General features: G+C 43.7%; 1 protein-coding gene across 1 annotated transcript in view; it reads left to right on the forward strand.

The window, feature by feature from the left end:
• The window catches only part of VPS50 (VPS50 subunit of EARP/GARPII complex), a 994,344-nt gene that overhangs the window by 504,625 nt on the left and 475,144 nt on the right, over positions 1-14,575 (forward strand). Inside the window, exon 13 of the mRNA XM_053714049.1 lies at positions 10,691-10,826. Coding sequence (XP_053570024.1) covers positions 10,691-10,826 — 136 coding nt within the window. The remainder of the gene's footprint in view (positions 1-10,690; positions 10,827-14,575) is intronic.

The following is a 14,575-nucleotide window of genomic DNA, read 5'->3' on the forward strand; positions in this document are numbered from 1 at the left end:
ACAAACTTTGCCTCCGATGGAGGTGGTGAAGTAAGTTTGTGCTAGATTCTACGTTGATATGCGCTCCGCAGCAAGTTGGAGCCCGGTTTTCCTCTCAGCGTGCAGTGAATATCAGAGGGATGTGAGGAGAGTATTGCCTATTTGAATGCAGTGATCTCCTTCTACGGGGTCTATTTCATAGGTTCTCTGTTATCGGTCGTAGAGATTCATCTCTTACCTCCCTTTTCAGATCGACGATATACTCTTATATATACCATTACCTCTGCTGATTCTCGTTTCAGTACTGGTTTGGCTTTCTACAAACATGTAGATGAGTGTCCTGGGGTAAGTAAATCTTATTTTCTGTGACACTCTAAGCTATGGTTGGGCACTTTGTTTATAAAGTTCTAAATATATGTATTCAAACATTTATTTGCCTTGACTCAGAATGTTCAACTTTCCTTATTTTTCAGACAGTCAGTTTCATATTTGGGATAATGCATTTGATTTAATCATTTTTTCTTACCTTCAAAAATTTGACTTTTTTCCCTGTGGGCTGTTAGGCTCGCGGGGGCTGAAAATGCTTCATTTTATTGCGTCATTCTTGGCGCGGACTTTTTTGGCGCAAAAATTCTTTTCTGTTTCCGGCGTCATACGTGTCGCCGGAAGTTGCGTAATTTTTTTGACATTATTTTGCGCCAAAAATGTCGGCGTTCCGGATGTGGCGTCATTTTTGCCGCCAAAAAGCATTTAGGCGCCAAATAATGTGGGAGTCTTATTTGGCGCTAAAAAATATGGGCGTCGCTTTTGTCTCCACATTATTTAAGTCTCATTTTTCATTGCTTCTGGTTGCTAGAAGCTTGTTCTTTGGCATTTTTTCCCATTCCTGAAACTGACATTTAAGGAATTTGATCAATTTTGCTTTATATGTTGTTGTTTTTTCTCTTACATATTGCAAGATGTCTCACGTTGCATCTGAGTCAGAAGATACTACAGGAAAATCGCTGTCGAGTGCTGGATCTACCAAAGCTAAGTGTATCTGCTGTAAACTTTTAGTAGCTATTCCTCCAGCTGTTGTTTGTATTGATTGTCATGACAAACTTGTTAAAGCAGATAATATTTCCTTTAGTAAAGTACCATTGCCTGTTGCAGTTCCTTCAACATCTAAGGTGCAGAATGTTCCTGATAACATAAGAGATTTTGTTTCTGAATCCATAAAGAAGGCTATGTCTGTTATTTCTCCTTCTAGTAAACGTAAAAAATCTTTTAAAACTTCTCTCCCTACAGATGAATTTTTAAATGAACATCATCATTCTGATTCTGATGACTCTTCTGGTTCAGAGGATTCTGTCTCAGAGGTTGATGCTGATAAATCTTCATATTTATTTAAAATGGAATTTATTCGTTCTTTACTTAAAGAAGTTTTAATTGCTTTAGAAATAGAGGATTCTGGTCCTCTTGATACTAATTCTAAACGTTTTGATAAGGTATTTAAATCTCCTGTGGTTATTCCAGAAGTTTTTCCTGTTCCTAATGCTATTTCTGCAGTAATTTCCAAAGAATGGGATAAATTGGGTAATTCATTTACTCCTTCTAAACGTTTTAAGCAATTATATCCTGTGCCGTCTGACAGATTAGAATTTTGGGACAAAATCCCTAAAGTTGATGGGGCTATTTCTACCCTTGCTAAACGTACTACTATTCCTACGTCAGATGGTACTTCGTTTAAGGATCCTTTAGATAGGAAAATTGAATCCTTTCTAAGAAAAGCTTATCTGTGTTCAGGTAATCTTCTTAGACCTGCTATATCTTTGGCTGATTTTGCTGCAGCTTCAACTTTTTGGTTGGAAACCTTAGCGCAACAAGTAACACATCATGATTCTCATGATATTATTATTCTTCTTCAGCATGCTAATAATTTTATCTGTGATGCCATCTTTGATATTATCAGAGTTGATGTCAGGTTTATGTCTCTAGCTATTTTAGCTAGAAGAGTTTTATGGCTTAAGACTTGGAATGCTGATATGGCTTCTAAATCAACTCTACTTTCCATTTCTTTCCAGGGTAACAAATTATTTGGTTCTCAGTTGGATTCTATTATTTCAACTGTTACTGGTGGGAAAGGAACCTTTTTACCACAGGATAAAAAATCTAAGGGTAAAAACAGAGCTAATAATCGTTTTCGTTCCTTTCGTTTCAACAAAGAACAAAAACCTGATCCTTCATCCTCAGGAGCAGTTTCAGTTTGGAAACCATCTCCAATCTGGAATAAATCCAAGCCAGCCAGAAAGGCAAAGCCTGCTTCTAAGTCCACATGAAGGTGCGGCCTTCATTCCAGCTCAGCTGGTAGGGGGCAGGTTACGTTTTTTCAAAGAAATTTGGATCAATTCTGTTCACAATCTTTGGATTCAGAACATTGTTTCAGAAGGGTACAGAATTGGTTTCAAGATGAGACCTCCTGCAAAGAGATTTTTTCTTTCCCGTGTCCCAGTAAATCCAGTAAAAGCTCAAGCATTTCTGAATTGTGTTTCAGATCTAGAGTTGACTGGAGTAATTATGCCAATTCCAGTTCAGGAACAGGGGATGGGGTTTTATTCAAATCTCTTCATTGTACCAAAGAAGGAGAATTCCTTCAGACCAGTTCTGGATCTAAAAATATTGAATCGTTATGTAAGGATACCAACGTTCAAGATGGTAACTGTAAGGACTATCTTGCCTTTTGTTCAGCAAGGGAATTATATGTCCACAATAGATTTACAGGATGCATATCTGCATATTCCGATTCATCCGGATCATTATCGGTTCCTGAGATTCTCTTTTCTGGACAAGCATTACCAGTTTGTGGCTCTTCCGTTTGGCCTTGCTACAGCTCCAAGAATTTTTACAAAGGTTCTCGGTGCCCTTCTGTCTGTAATCAGAGAACAGGGTATTGTGGTATTTCCTTATTTGGACGATATCTTGGTACTTGCTCAGTCTTTACATTTAGCAGAATTTCATACGAATCGACTTGTGTTGTTTCTTCAAGATCATGGTTGGAGGGTCAATTTCCCAAAAAGTTCATTGATTCCTCAGACAAGGGTAACCTTTCTGGGTTTCCAAATAGATTCAGTGTCCATGACTCTGTCTTTAACAGACAAGAGGCGTCTAAAACTGATGGCAGCTTGTCGAAACCTTCAGTCACAATCATTCCCTTCGGTAGCCTTATGCATGGAAATTCTAGGTCTTATGACTGCTGCACCGGACGCGATCCCCTTTGCTCGTTTTCACATGCGACCTCTTCAGCTTTGTATGCTGAATCAATGGTGCAAGGATTACACAAAGATATCTCAATTAATATCTTTAAAACCGATTGTTCGACACTCTCTAACGTGGTGGACAGATCACCATCGTTTAATTCAGGGGGCTTCTTTTGTGCTTCCGACCTGGACTGTAATTTCAACAGATGCAAGTCTCACAGGTTGGGGAGCTGTGTGGGGATCTCTGACGGCACAAGGAGTTTGGGAATCTCAGGAGGTGAGATTACCGATCAATATTTTGGAACTCCGTGCAATTTTCAGAGCTCTTCAGTTTTGGCCTCTTCTGAAGAGAGAATCGTTCATTTGTTTTCAGACAGACAATGTCACAACTGTGGCATACATCAATCATCAAGGAGGAACTCACAGTCCTCTGGCTATGAAAGAAGTATCTCGAATTTTGGTTTGGGCGGAATCCAGCTCCTGTCTAATCTCTGCGGTTCATATCCCAGGTGTAGACAATTGGGAAGCGGATTATCTCAGTCGCCAAACGTTGCATCCGGGCGAATGGTCTCTTCACCCAGAGGTGTTTCTTCAGATCGTTCAAATGTGGGAACTTCCAGAAATAGATTTGATGGCGTCCCATCTAAACAAGAAACTTCCCAGGTATCTGTCCAGATCCCGGGATCCTCAGGCGGAGGCAGTGGATGCATTATCACTTCCTTGGAAGTATCATCCTGCCTATATCTTTCCGCCTCTAGTTCTTCTTCCAAGAGTAATCTCCAAGATTCTGAAGGAATGCTCGTTTGTTCTGCTGGTAGCTCCGGCATGGCCTCACAGGTTTTGGTATGCGGATCTTGTCCGGATGGCCTCTTGCCAACCGTGGACTCTTCCGTTAAGACCAAACCTTCTGTCACAAGGTCCTTTTTTCCATCAGGATCTGAAATCCTTAAATTTAAAGGTATGGAGATTGAACGCTTGATTCTTCGTCAAAGAGGTTTCTCTGACGCTGTGATTAATACTATGTTACAGGCTCGTAAATCTGTATCTAGAGAGATATATTATAGAGTCTGGAAGACTTATATTTCTTGGTGTATTTCTCATCATTTTTCTTGGCATTTTTTTTTAGAATTCCGAGAATTTTACAGTTTCTTCAGGATGGTTTAGATAAAGGTTTGTCCGCAAGTTCCTTGAAAGGACAAATCTCTGCTCTTTCTGTTCTTTTTCACAGAAAGATTGCTATTCTTCCTGATATTCATTGTTTTGTACAAGCTTTGGTTCGTATAAAACCTGTCATTAAGTCAATTTCTCCTCCTTGGAGTTTGAATTTGGTTCTGGGGGCTCTTCAAGCTCCTCCGTTTGAACCTATGCATTCATTGGACATTAAATTACTTTCTTGGAAAGTTTTGTTCCTTTTGGCCATCTCTTCTGCCAGAAGAGTTTCTGAATTATCTGCTCTTTCTTGTGAGTCTCCTTTTCTGATTTTTCATCAGGATAAGGCGGTGTTGCGAACTTCTTTTGAATTTTTACCTAAAGTTGTGAATTCCAACAACATTAGTAGAGAAATTGTGGTTCCTTCATTATGTCCTAATCCTAAGAATTCTAAGGAGAAATCGTTGCATTCTTTGGATGTTGTTAGAGCTTTGAAATATTATGTTGTAGCTACTAAATCTTTCAGAAAGACTTCTAGTCTATTTGTTATCTTTTCCGGTTCTAGAAAAGGCCAGAAAGCTTCTGCCATTTCTTTGGCATCTTGGTTGAAATCTTTAATTCATCTTGCCTATGTTGAGTCGGGTAAAACTCCGCCTCAGAGAATTACAGCTCATTCTACTAGGTCAGTTTCTACTTCCTGGGCATTTAGGAATGAAGCTTCGGTTGATCAGATTTGCAAAGCAGCAACTTGGTCCTCTTTGCATACTTTTACTAAATTCTACCATTTTGATGTATTTTCTTCTTCTGAAGCAGTTTTTGGTAGAAAAGTACTTCAGGCAGCGGTTTCAGTTTGAATCTTCTGCTTATGTTTTTCGTTAAACTTTATTTTGGGTGTGGATTATTTTCAGCAGGAATTGGCTGTCTTTATTTTATCCCTCCCTCTCTAGTGACTCTTGTGTGGAAAGATCCACATCTTGGGTAATCATTATCCCATACGTCACTAGCTCATGGACTCTTGCTAATTACATGAAAGAAAACATAATTTATGTAAGAACTTACCTGATAAATTCATTTCTTTCATATTAGCAAGAGTCCATGAGGCCCGCCCTTTTTTTGTGGTGGTTATGATTTTGTATAAAGCACAATTATTCCAATTCCTTATTTTATATGCTTTCGCACTTTTTTATCACCCCACTTCTTGGCTATTCGTTAAACTGAATTGTGGGTGTGGTGAGGGGTGTATTTATAGGCATTTTGAGGTTTGGGAAACTTTGCCCCTCCTGGTAGGAATGTATATCCCATACGTCACTAGCTCATGGACTCTTGCTAATATGAAAGAAATGAATTTATCAGGTAAGTTCTTACATAAATTATGTTTTTCTAAATTTTACAAATTCAATACTTTTGCTTCTTCGGAGGCTATTTTTGGGAGAAAGGTTTTATAAGCAGTGGTGCCTTCAGTTTAAGGTACCTGTCTTGTTCCCTCCCTTCATCCGTGTCCTAAAGCTTTGGTATTGGTATCCCACAAGTAAAGGATGAATCCGTGGACTGGATACACCTTACAAGAGAAAACAGAATTTATGCTTACCTGATAAATTACTTTCTCTTGTGGTGTATCCAGTCCACGGCCCGCCCTGGCTATTAAGTCAGGTAAATCTTTTTGTTTAAACTACAGTCACCACTGCACCCTATGGTTTCTCCTTTTTCTTCCTAACCTCCGGTCGAATGACTGGGGGGTGGAGCTAGAGGGGGAGCTATATGGACAGCTCTCTCTTTGCCACTTCCTGTTGGGAAGGAGAATGTCCCACAAGTAAAGGATGAATCCGTGGACTGGATACACCACAAGAGAAAGTAATTTATCAGGTAAGCATAAATTCTGTTTTTATTACATTGTCTGTAATGTGATTTATTATGACAGTATAGTATGGGCCTCGCTGAGGCACCTTTAGTACAGATCTTGGAATCAAGGGATATTTCCTCCTTAGGGTGGATTAGTGAACGGGGGAAGGGGTCTCATCATGTTTCTGATGTGACTCAACCTGCATTGGGTATGTGTGTACGGGCTCTGAGGCTGAGACATGAAGCGTTACTCTATGCGGGGCATAGTGGCATTTTCTGGACTTGTGATTGCGCAGCCTAGGTCTAAAAACCTTCTGGTTATGAGTATTTGGCCGTTGGTTTAGACTTGCTTATCCTTTTATTGGGCCTAGTTTTGCCGCCTTTCGGTGGCGCGCTTTTTGGATTTCGCGGAGCTTCCGCTGACTGTGCGTGTTTACACTTGGGCGGTGTTTCTTCCCCTTCCGCATTCTTGACCGAGTGGCGACGGATGAAAGAGTCTGCTCCGCTGAGGTCTAGTCATAGGAGGTGGTGAGTGCCCCAGCCATTGTGCGTCAGGTGCCAGTCGATTTTTTCCAAAATTGTGCGTTTATATTAGTCCTAGCCATGGAAGATTCTGATGCCGGGACTATTGTCTTATCAGATTATGAGTCGTCCTCGGACGAGGATTGTCATTTGGCCCCGTTGTCATAAGTCTACAACTCTTGTCTCTTGTGCATGCATGGTTTTCCAGGTCCCTCGGGGTACCTTGGGTCTGCTGAGCCATCGGCCTCAGGGAGCTCTGTTCCTCAGGAGACGCCTTCCCAATTGCACGCTCCTTTTGTTTTCGCAGGTGCCCCTGACTTTGCTGTCTCCTTCGCTCAGGTTGGAGTGTTTCCCCCGGAGATGGTGGGACATTTTCGTCTTAATATTTTTTTTGGCTCTAATTTGTCTGCAAGACCCCGAGGTTTCCTTGCAGTTATGTGCCTGCCTGCCTATCCCGGGTGTTCAGACCATGAATGGCACTATAGTGCCCCCCCCCTCGGGTGATTGTGCCCCTTGTTGTTCTTTTCATTATAGGATTGTGCGGCTGCGTGTCCTACTACGATGTCTTTTTGATCTATTGGGGGATCCTTTACTTTATCGTCCGGGGACTTCTCAGTTCTTGCACGGTTCTTCGGTATAGATTAATGGGGATAATCTTATCTCCGGTCGGTCTACTTTGAGCTTTCCCAGCCTTTTTTTCTGATGGTTCCGGCCTCTTTTTGGCAGGTCCTGCGGAGACATAGTTTCTTCTGGGCGGATGCCTTCGAGTGCCCTTGTTTATTTTATCTGAGTTTGATTTATTCACTTTATGTTCTTTTCCTACGGGAATTCTGGGATTGCTTGGTTTTAGTTCTTCCAAGGAAGTCGTTCCTGGGTTTTCATCCGGATTTGGTGTGTGCACTGTTAATTGTTAGTGACGCCTGGCTTTTCCGGTGGGACCTACTGGTTCACTTGTTTTTTTTTTTGTTTTTTTTTATAAACTACACTTTTCCTCGCGGCCTTCGGGTCTGGATTTAAGGAGCGCTTAGGCCGGCCGTGTTAGTCTGCTCCAGTGACATGGGCCGGTTGGATCCCAGCGTGCCCCATCGCATCCCCGGCCTGAGGAGTGCGGTCCTTGCTGCTGTGTGCGGTTCTGGCCCTTTTGAGCTGCCCTTGGTGCTTCTCCTAGAGACTAGGTGCCTTTGGGTGGCTAGTATAGGTCTGGTCCTGCTGAGTTGGCTAGTTGCTACTACCTCCTCTTCTGGGAGCATTTGATGTCTGCCAGTTTGTTAAGCAGGTTTGGGGCCTGTGGCCCCGGGTCCTGACTACTGAAATCTGACCCCTTCTTCTGATCCCGGGTCTCATTGTAGGTCTGGAAGGGGAGTCTAGGGTTCAGTCCGTCTGTCAGGATTTTTCCATGTCGAAACTCTCATTACCCATCTGTACCTTTAAGTCATTTCTCATCCTCCATATAAAAGGCTGCACCTACCGGTACTCAACGCTGGATTATTAAAGAAGATAGCCTTAGTAGCTCTCTACTCTTTGCTAGCCACTTACCATTGAAGAATCCTTTTGCTTTTTGTTACTAAGATCTCCATGCTGACCGGACCTGCTCTCTCAAGAGTAACTACTATGACCGCCATCTCAAGCCTGCGGTTCATTTAGTTTTTGCCTGTCTCGTCAAGGATCGCACTGCTCCTGACGTCATCAGCTACAGCCACATTTCTGCCTGTGTCCCAGCCGCTCTACTTCACGGAGGTCTCTCCACGCTCCGGTCAGCGTTCCTCTCCTTCATTGCGTGGACTGTCAATTTACCTTCTTCGCCTTGGTTCAGGTCGTATAGCAAGTGTTACTTCTAACCGTGAACTAGTAGTGAAAAACTATCAAAATGCATTTAGATTAGAGGCGGCCTTCAAGGTCTATGAAATTAGCATATGAACCTCCTAGGTTTAGTTTTCAACTAAGAATACCAAGAGAACAAAACAACATTGGTGATAAAAGTAAATTGGAAAGTTGTTTAAAATTACATGCCCTATTTCAAACATGAAAGTTTTTTTTTGACTTGACTGTCCTTTTAAGTCCCTGTTATCCCCTTGGGTGTTAGGGGTTGGGTCAGGCTGGTTTCCATTATTCTCCTTGGGGAGTATGGAATTGTTGGCGGATAAGGTACCCGGGACAGGCTTCTGGACCTTCTTTTCTTAGGTTTTTTATTTGCCCTATTGTCCTCATTAGGTCTAATTTTTGACTATAGACTGTTTGCCCTTTTCCTTCTTTTTTGTCCGACATTTGCGGACCTTGGTGGTTGCCCGTTAGTTTGCTTTGCTGCTGGTGTTGTGGGGGCTTGAGAGACTGTCTCTCATAGAGCTTATTTTTTTGTGTTGGGCTCTGGATGGTCTATCTTGACTTTCTCCTATGGCCTGTGGTAGATTCCCTTGATGGGTGGGGGGTTGAGTCTGCCGCCACTCTGCCCTTTGGGGCGTTTGGTGCCTGTACACTCATCGGTAGATGGTTTAGGTGTCTTGGGGACACGTCCTCTCGGTCCTTTCATAAGGGGGATTCCGGTTCCCCTAAAAAGAAGGGTAGTTGGTCCTTAGTGGGGTTTTTTGGAGGATCCATTCTGTCAGCTTAGATGCTCGACTTAGCTCTAGCCATCTTATGGTCCTTAAGATCAAGGTTCGTTTCCATCTAGTTTACATACGTTTGTTGCCTTGTGGACTTGCTCTTTGGGATTACGTGTTCTCCGGTTTGTGGGACTTATCCCTGGGATCTGGTCGCTTTTTCTTCAATGCGTGCCTGGTTGTTTTTTCTCCCTCCCTTTGGGTGGTAACCAAGGGATATGTGGCTTAGTGGTAAGCTCCACTGCTCATGAATCAGAAAGTTGGGGATTGAACCCTGGCAAAGCTTTTTTAAAGAGGAGTTTCTTGCTCCCTCTGGGGGAGTGGGATCCTTAGGGATTCTTCGGTTGTCGAAGATTGGTTCTCGGATGAGTTTCGGCTGCTCTGAAGCCTCTAGCGGTGTTGTGTTGGTCTACATTGTTTGGGTTGAGAAGGAGCATGATGTTTTGTGTTCCTTCGGGTAGCGGCTGTGTTTCCTCTCTCACACCTTTAGCATAGTCGTTTTTTCTCGATCGTTCTTCGGCTGCAGAAGCTCTTCCTAGCTTGTGAGTCATCCTCAGTCTATTGTGGACTGGGTGTGGGTCTTGACTGTGGTAAGGGATGTTCCCTTCGCGATCCTGATCTGTGTTTTCTGGGAATATGTTTTTTTCGGTGGGTGCCTTCAATAGTCCACCTCTTACCCTCCCGTCTTGGCATTCTGTGTCCTCTTTGGCTTGGGTTTTCATTTCCCTTTTTTTCTGTGGGAAAGAGTTCACAGCCCCCACCCATTTTTGAGGCGTTGTTGTTTCATCTCCTGGCACCTTTTCACCCTGATGCTTCTTCCACTGTTCCTTGTTCCTCGGCTGAATGACTGGGGGATAGGGGAAGTGGGAGGAGTATTTAAGGCTTTGGGCTGGTGGGTCTTTGCCTCCTCCTGGTGGCCAGGTTCTTATTTCCCATAAGTAATGAATGTGGCTTTGGACTCTTTCCCACGGAAGAAAAGGAAATTATCAGGTAAGCATAATTTATGTTTTTTTATTGTAATTTGTACCCTAAAAATACTGTTTAAAAATCTGTTATTGTGCAAGATTAGGTCTTGGGATATCATATGTCAGTCTACTGTAAGGTATCACTACCTTTCCATTACACCAGGATAGTATTATGAGGTAAACGGTTACTTTCTGGGCTGATCTTATAGGCCTAAAATAAATAATGGACTGAAGGCTGAGCTGGGCATTTAAAACATTGGCTATTATAAATCATGTACCCCGTCTGTTTATGCTGCAAGCTACCAGTGAACACAAATTTGTATCTCAAAATTACTGATTTCAAAGTGCCCTGTATCTTACCTGCATATTTGTATTCCTGAAATGAATTTTTGTTTTCCTATAGCACATAACATCAGACAGCTATATTCCATGCCTTACTGATCTGTGCAAGGCACTCTGGGAAGTAATGCTTAGTTATTTTCGAACAATTGAGTGGCATGAAAAATATGACCGCAAAGAGAATAATCCTTCAACTTCAGGTAAGAAGAACATCTATTATTTTTGCATGTAAAAACATAGGTGTGAATATTTTAGCACATTAACTATAAAGCTTTTTGTATATGAATTGCTTTATTACGTACAGAAAATATCAGCACTATTTGAAGCTAATTTTCTTCTTAAATGGGGAGAGTCCACAGCTGCATTCATTACTTTTGGGAGTTCAGAACCTGGCTACCAGGAGGAGGCAAAGACACCCCAGCCAAAGGCTTAAATACCTCCCCCACTACCCTCATCTCCCAGTCATTCTTTGCCTTTTGTCACAGGAGGTTGGCAGAGAAGTGTTGAAAGATTAAAGATAGTCTCTTATGGAGGGTAGTACTCTTCGGAATGGGACTGGAGTTTTAAGTAATTCTTTCAGTCTCTCAGTGAGAGAATGGATGAAGGTTGGGCTTGTGGCTTTATCAGAACATATCAGCCTTGTTTTGTCAGGCTGCACAGCCCTTGGGGCCTTGGCGTACTTTTCTCTGGCCTGCACGGTGTTCCTTGTGACTAGGCGTGGTCACATTTTCTAGTCTCCTCTTCCGTATTCCTGACCGCATGGCGACGAAGAGAGTCTGTTTAGCTAGTTGTCTGGGTCATAGGAGGTGGTGAGTGCCCCAGCCATTGGGGGTGTAAGGTGCCAGATTTTTTTTTTTTTATTATTTTTTCTATCCATAATTTCTATCCAAGTTATGGAGGATTCTGATTTTTTGGAGACGGATGTCTCTGATTAAGATTCTACTTCTTGCGAAAAGTATGAAATGGCCTGGGTAATCCATGCCCATCAGTTATGTTCTGCATGCTGCTTTAGAATGCTCTTTTCTCCCGAAACAGGGAATTTAGAGTCCACCGAGCCATCCACCCCTGGGGACCCCATATCCCATGAGGCACGTACCCTAGAACCTTCTTTGGCTACGCAAGCAGGTGTCCCTACTGCCGTTACCCCTTCTCCAGAAGGCGGCTTTTTTCTCCAGAGGTTACAGCACGGTTCCGTCTGGCCATATCTATGGCATTGGCACATATACATCTGCCAGGGAGGGAGATGTTGATGACATACTGTCCGTGTTCTGTTAACCAGGGCTGGTCAGGCAAGGGATTGTCTTGGTCAGATCAGCCCTCTAGGGAAGCAGTGTCCTCTGAGGCTTCAGGGGCCCAACCCTCAGGGTCGGGGTCGTCAGTTGACCCGACAGAGGCAAATCTTTCTTTTCATTATAGACTGGCACGCCTTCGTGTCCTGCTGCGGCATGTTTTGGCAGTGCTGGAGGATCCCAGTCCTGATAGGTTGAGGAGTCCTCCGTCTTCCGTTCCGGACGGCAAGCTGATAAAGTTAAACACCATGTTGCTTGGCCGCCTGACTTTGCGGACCAGATTAAAACAGCAGTCACTAAGGTGATCCATGCTTTGCCGCGTTCTGCTAAGTTCAAGCGTAGAGCTTTTCATAGCGTCCTGACCCAGGAGTTGTGTCTGTCGGACGCCCCAGAAGGGTGGTACGATGACGAGGCCCAATCCGACGCGTCAGAATAAGGCCCTTTCGGAGATGGAGTCCGCGTCATCTAAACCTCCGGCAGTGGAAGAACCCGGTTTTCGGTTTAAAATGGACAACTTGCGTTTTTTGTTAAAGCAAGTGCTAGCTGCCTTAGAGGTTCCGGAACCCAAACTACCAGAGGAGCCCTCCATTCCTAAGTTGGATAAGGTTTACGAGGACAGGGTAGTTCCCCAGACCTTCCAGGTTCCTGTCAAGATGGCGAACATTATTAAGAATGAGTGGGAGCGATAAGGTTCTTCCTTTTCTCCGTCTTCTCAATTTAAAAAGCTTTCCCTGTCCCGGAGGCCCAGCTAGAGTTGTTAGATGGGGACATCTCCACCCTCGCTAAGCGCACAACGATTCCTTTAGAGGATAGTTCAAGAAACCTTTGGATAAGAAGTTGGAAAACATGTTGTGAAAGATGTTTTAACAAACAGGCTTTGTTTTTCAACCGGCAGCGGTGGTAGCCGCGGTTGCTGGAGCTGCGTGATATTGGTGCGATGCATTATTTTATCTGATTAAGGGTGAACCCTCCTTCGAAGAGGTGCAGGAAAAGATTAAGGCCCTAAATGTGGCCAATTCTTTCATTTGTGACGCTAATATGATCAGATTATCCACCTGAATGCCAAGTTTTCAGGTTTTTCGGTTCTAGCATGCAGAGCTCTGTGGCTAAAATCTTGGTCGGCAGACATGACCTCGAAGACGAAGCTGTTGTCTTTGCCTTTCAAGGGCAAGATCCTGTTTGGTCCAGGTCTGGACTCTATCATATCCTCGGTTACAGGAGGCAAGGCTGCCTTGCTTCCCCAGGATAAGAAGGCGATGGCTAAGAGTGCTAATTTTTGTCTCTTTCGCTGGGATAAGGACAACGCGCTCAGCCCACTGCGAAAGCGGACCAATCCAAGGGTGCCTGCAAGCCTGCTCAAGCTTGGAACAAGTCTAAGCAGCACAAGAAGCCCGCCGAGACTAAGTCCGCATGAAGGGGCGGCCCCCGACTGGTCTGTGGACCGAGTAGGGGGCAGATCGTCAATGTTCTTAGACGCCTGGTGGCAGGACGTTCAGGACCTTTGGGTTCTGGAGATAATCGCCCAGGGTTACAGGATAGGGTTCAAGTCCTCTCGGCCCAGGGGCAGATTCCTGCTGTCAAACCTGTCTTCAAGGCCGGAAAAAAGAGAGGCCTTTCTGGGTTGCGTGCGGAATCTCTCCACTCTAGGGGTTATTGTACCAGTACCCCAGGCAGAACGGGTTCTCTTTCTGTTGGCCATTGCATCGGCATGCAGAGTTTCTGAGCTGGTGGCCTTGCAATATGAGCCCCCTTATCTGGTGTTTCATGTGGATAAGGCTGTTCTTCGCACTGGTGTGGGGTTTCTCCCCAAGGTGGTGTCTAACTGCAACATCAATCAGGAGATAGTTGTTCCTTCTTTATGTCCTAATCCTTCTCCTCCTAAGGAGAGGTTACTTCATAATCTGGACATGGTTTGTGCCTTAAAATTTTATCTTCAGGCCACAAAGGATTTCAGACGATCTAACTATTTTTGTTGTGTATTCAGGGAAGCGCAGGGGTCAGAGGGCTTCTGCTACTTCTTTGTCTTTTTGGCCGAGGAGCCTGATCCGCTTGGCCTATTAGACAGCGGGTCATAAGCCTCCTCAAAGGATTACGGCTCATTCCACTAGAGCGGTAGCTTCATCTTGGGCCTTCAAGAATGAGGCTTCTATGGAGCAGATTTGCAAGGCGGCTACCTGGTCCTCCTTGCATACCTTCACTAAGTTTTACAAATTTTATGTTTTTGCTTCTGCGGAAGCGTTTTTTGGGAGAAAGGTTCTACAGGCTGTGGTGCTCTCAGATTAAAGATCCACCTTTTACCCTCCCGGTTTCATTCAGTATCCTCTAGAGCGTGGACTCTCCTCCCCTTTAGATGGAAAACATAAATTATGCTTACCTGATAATTTTATTTCCATCAAGGGGAGGAGAGTCCACGGCCCCCACCCGTAGCTCCGATGGACGGACCTAAATTTTATATTCTCTTCTGGCACCATTTATACCCTAATATTTCTCCTACTATTTCTTGTTCCCTCGGCAGAATGACTGGGGGATGAGGGGAGTGGGTAAGGTATTTAATTCCCACTAGTAATGAATGAAGCTGTGGACTCTTCCCCTCGATAGAAATAAAATGATCAGGTAAGCATAATTTATGTTTTTTGTGTCATTTTCTTTGGCATACATGG

This window comes from Bombina bombina, chromosome 5 (genome assembly GCF_027579735.1).
Source record: "Bombina bombina isolate aBomBom1 chromosome 5, aBomBom1.pri, whole genome shotgun sequence".
NCBI lineage: Eukaryota > Metazoa > Chordata > Amphibia > Anura > Bombinatoridae > Bombina > Bombina bombina.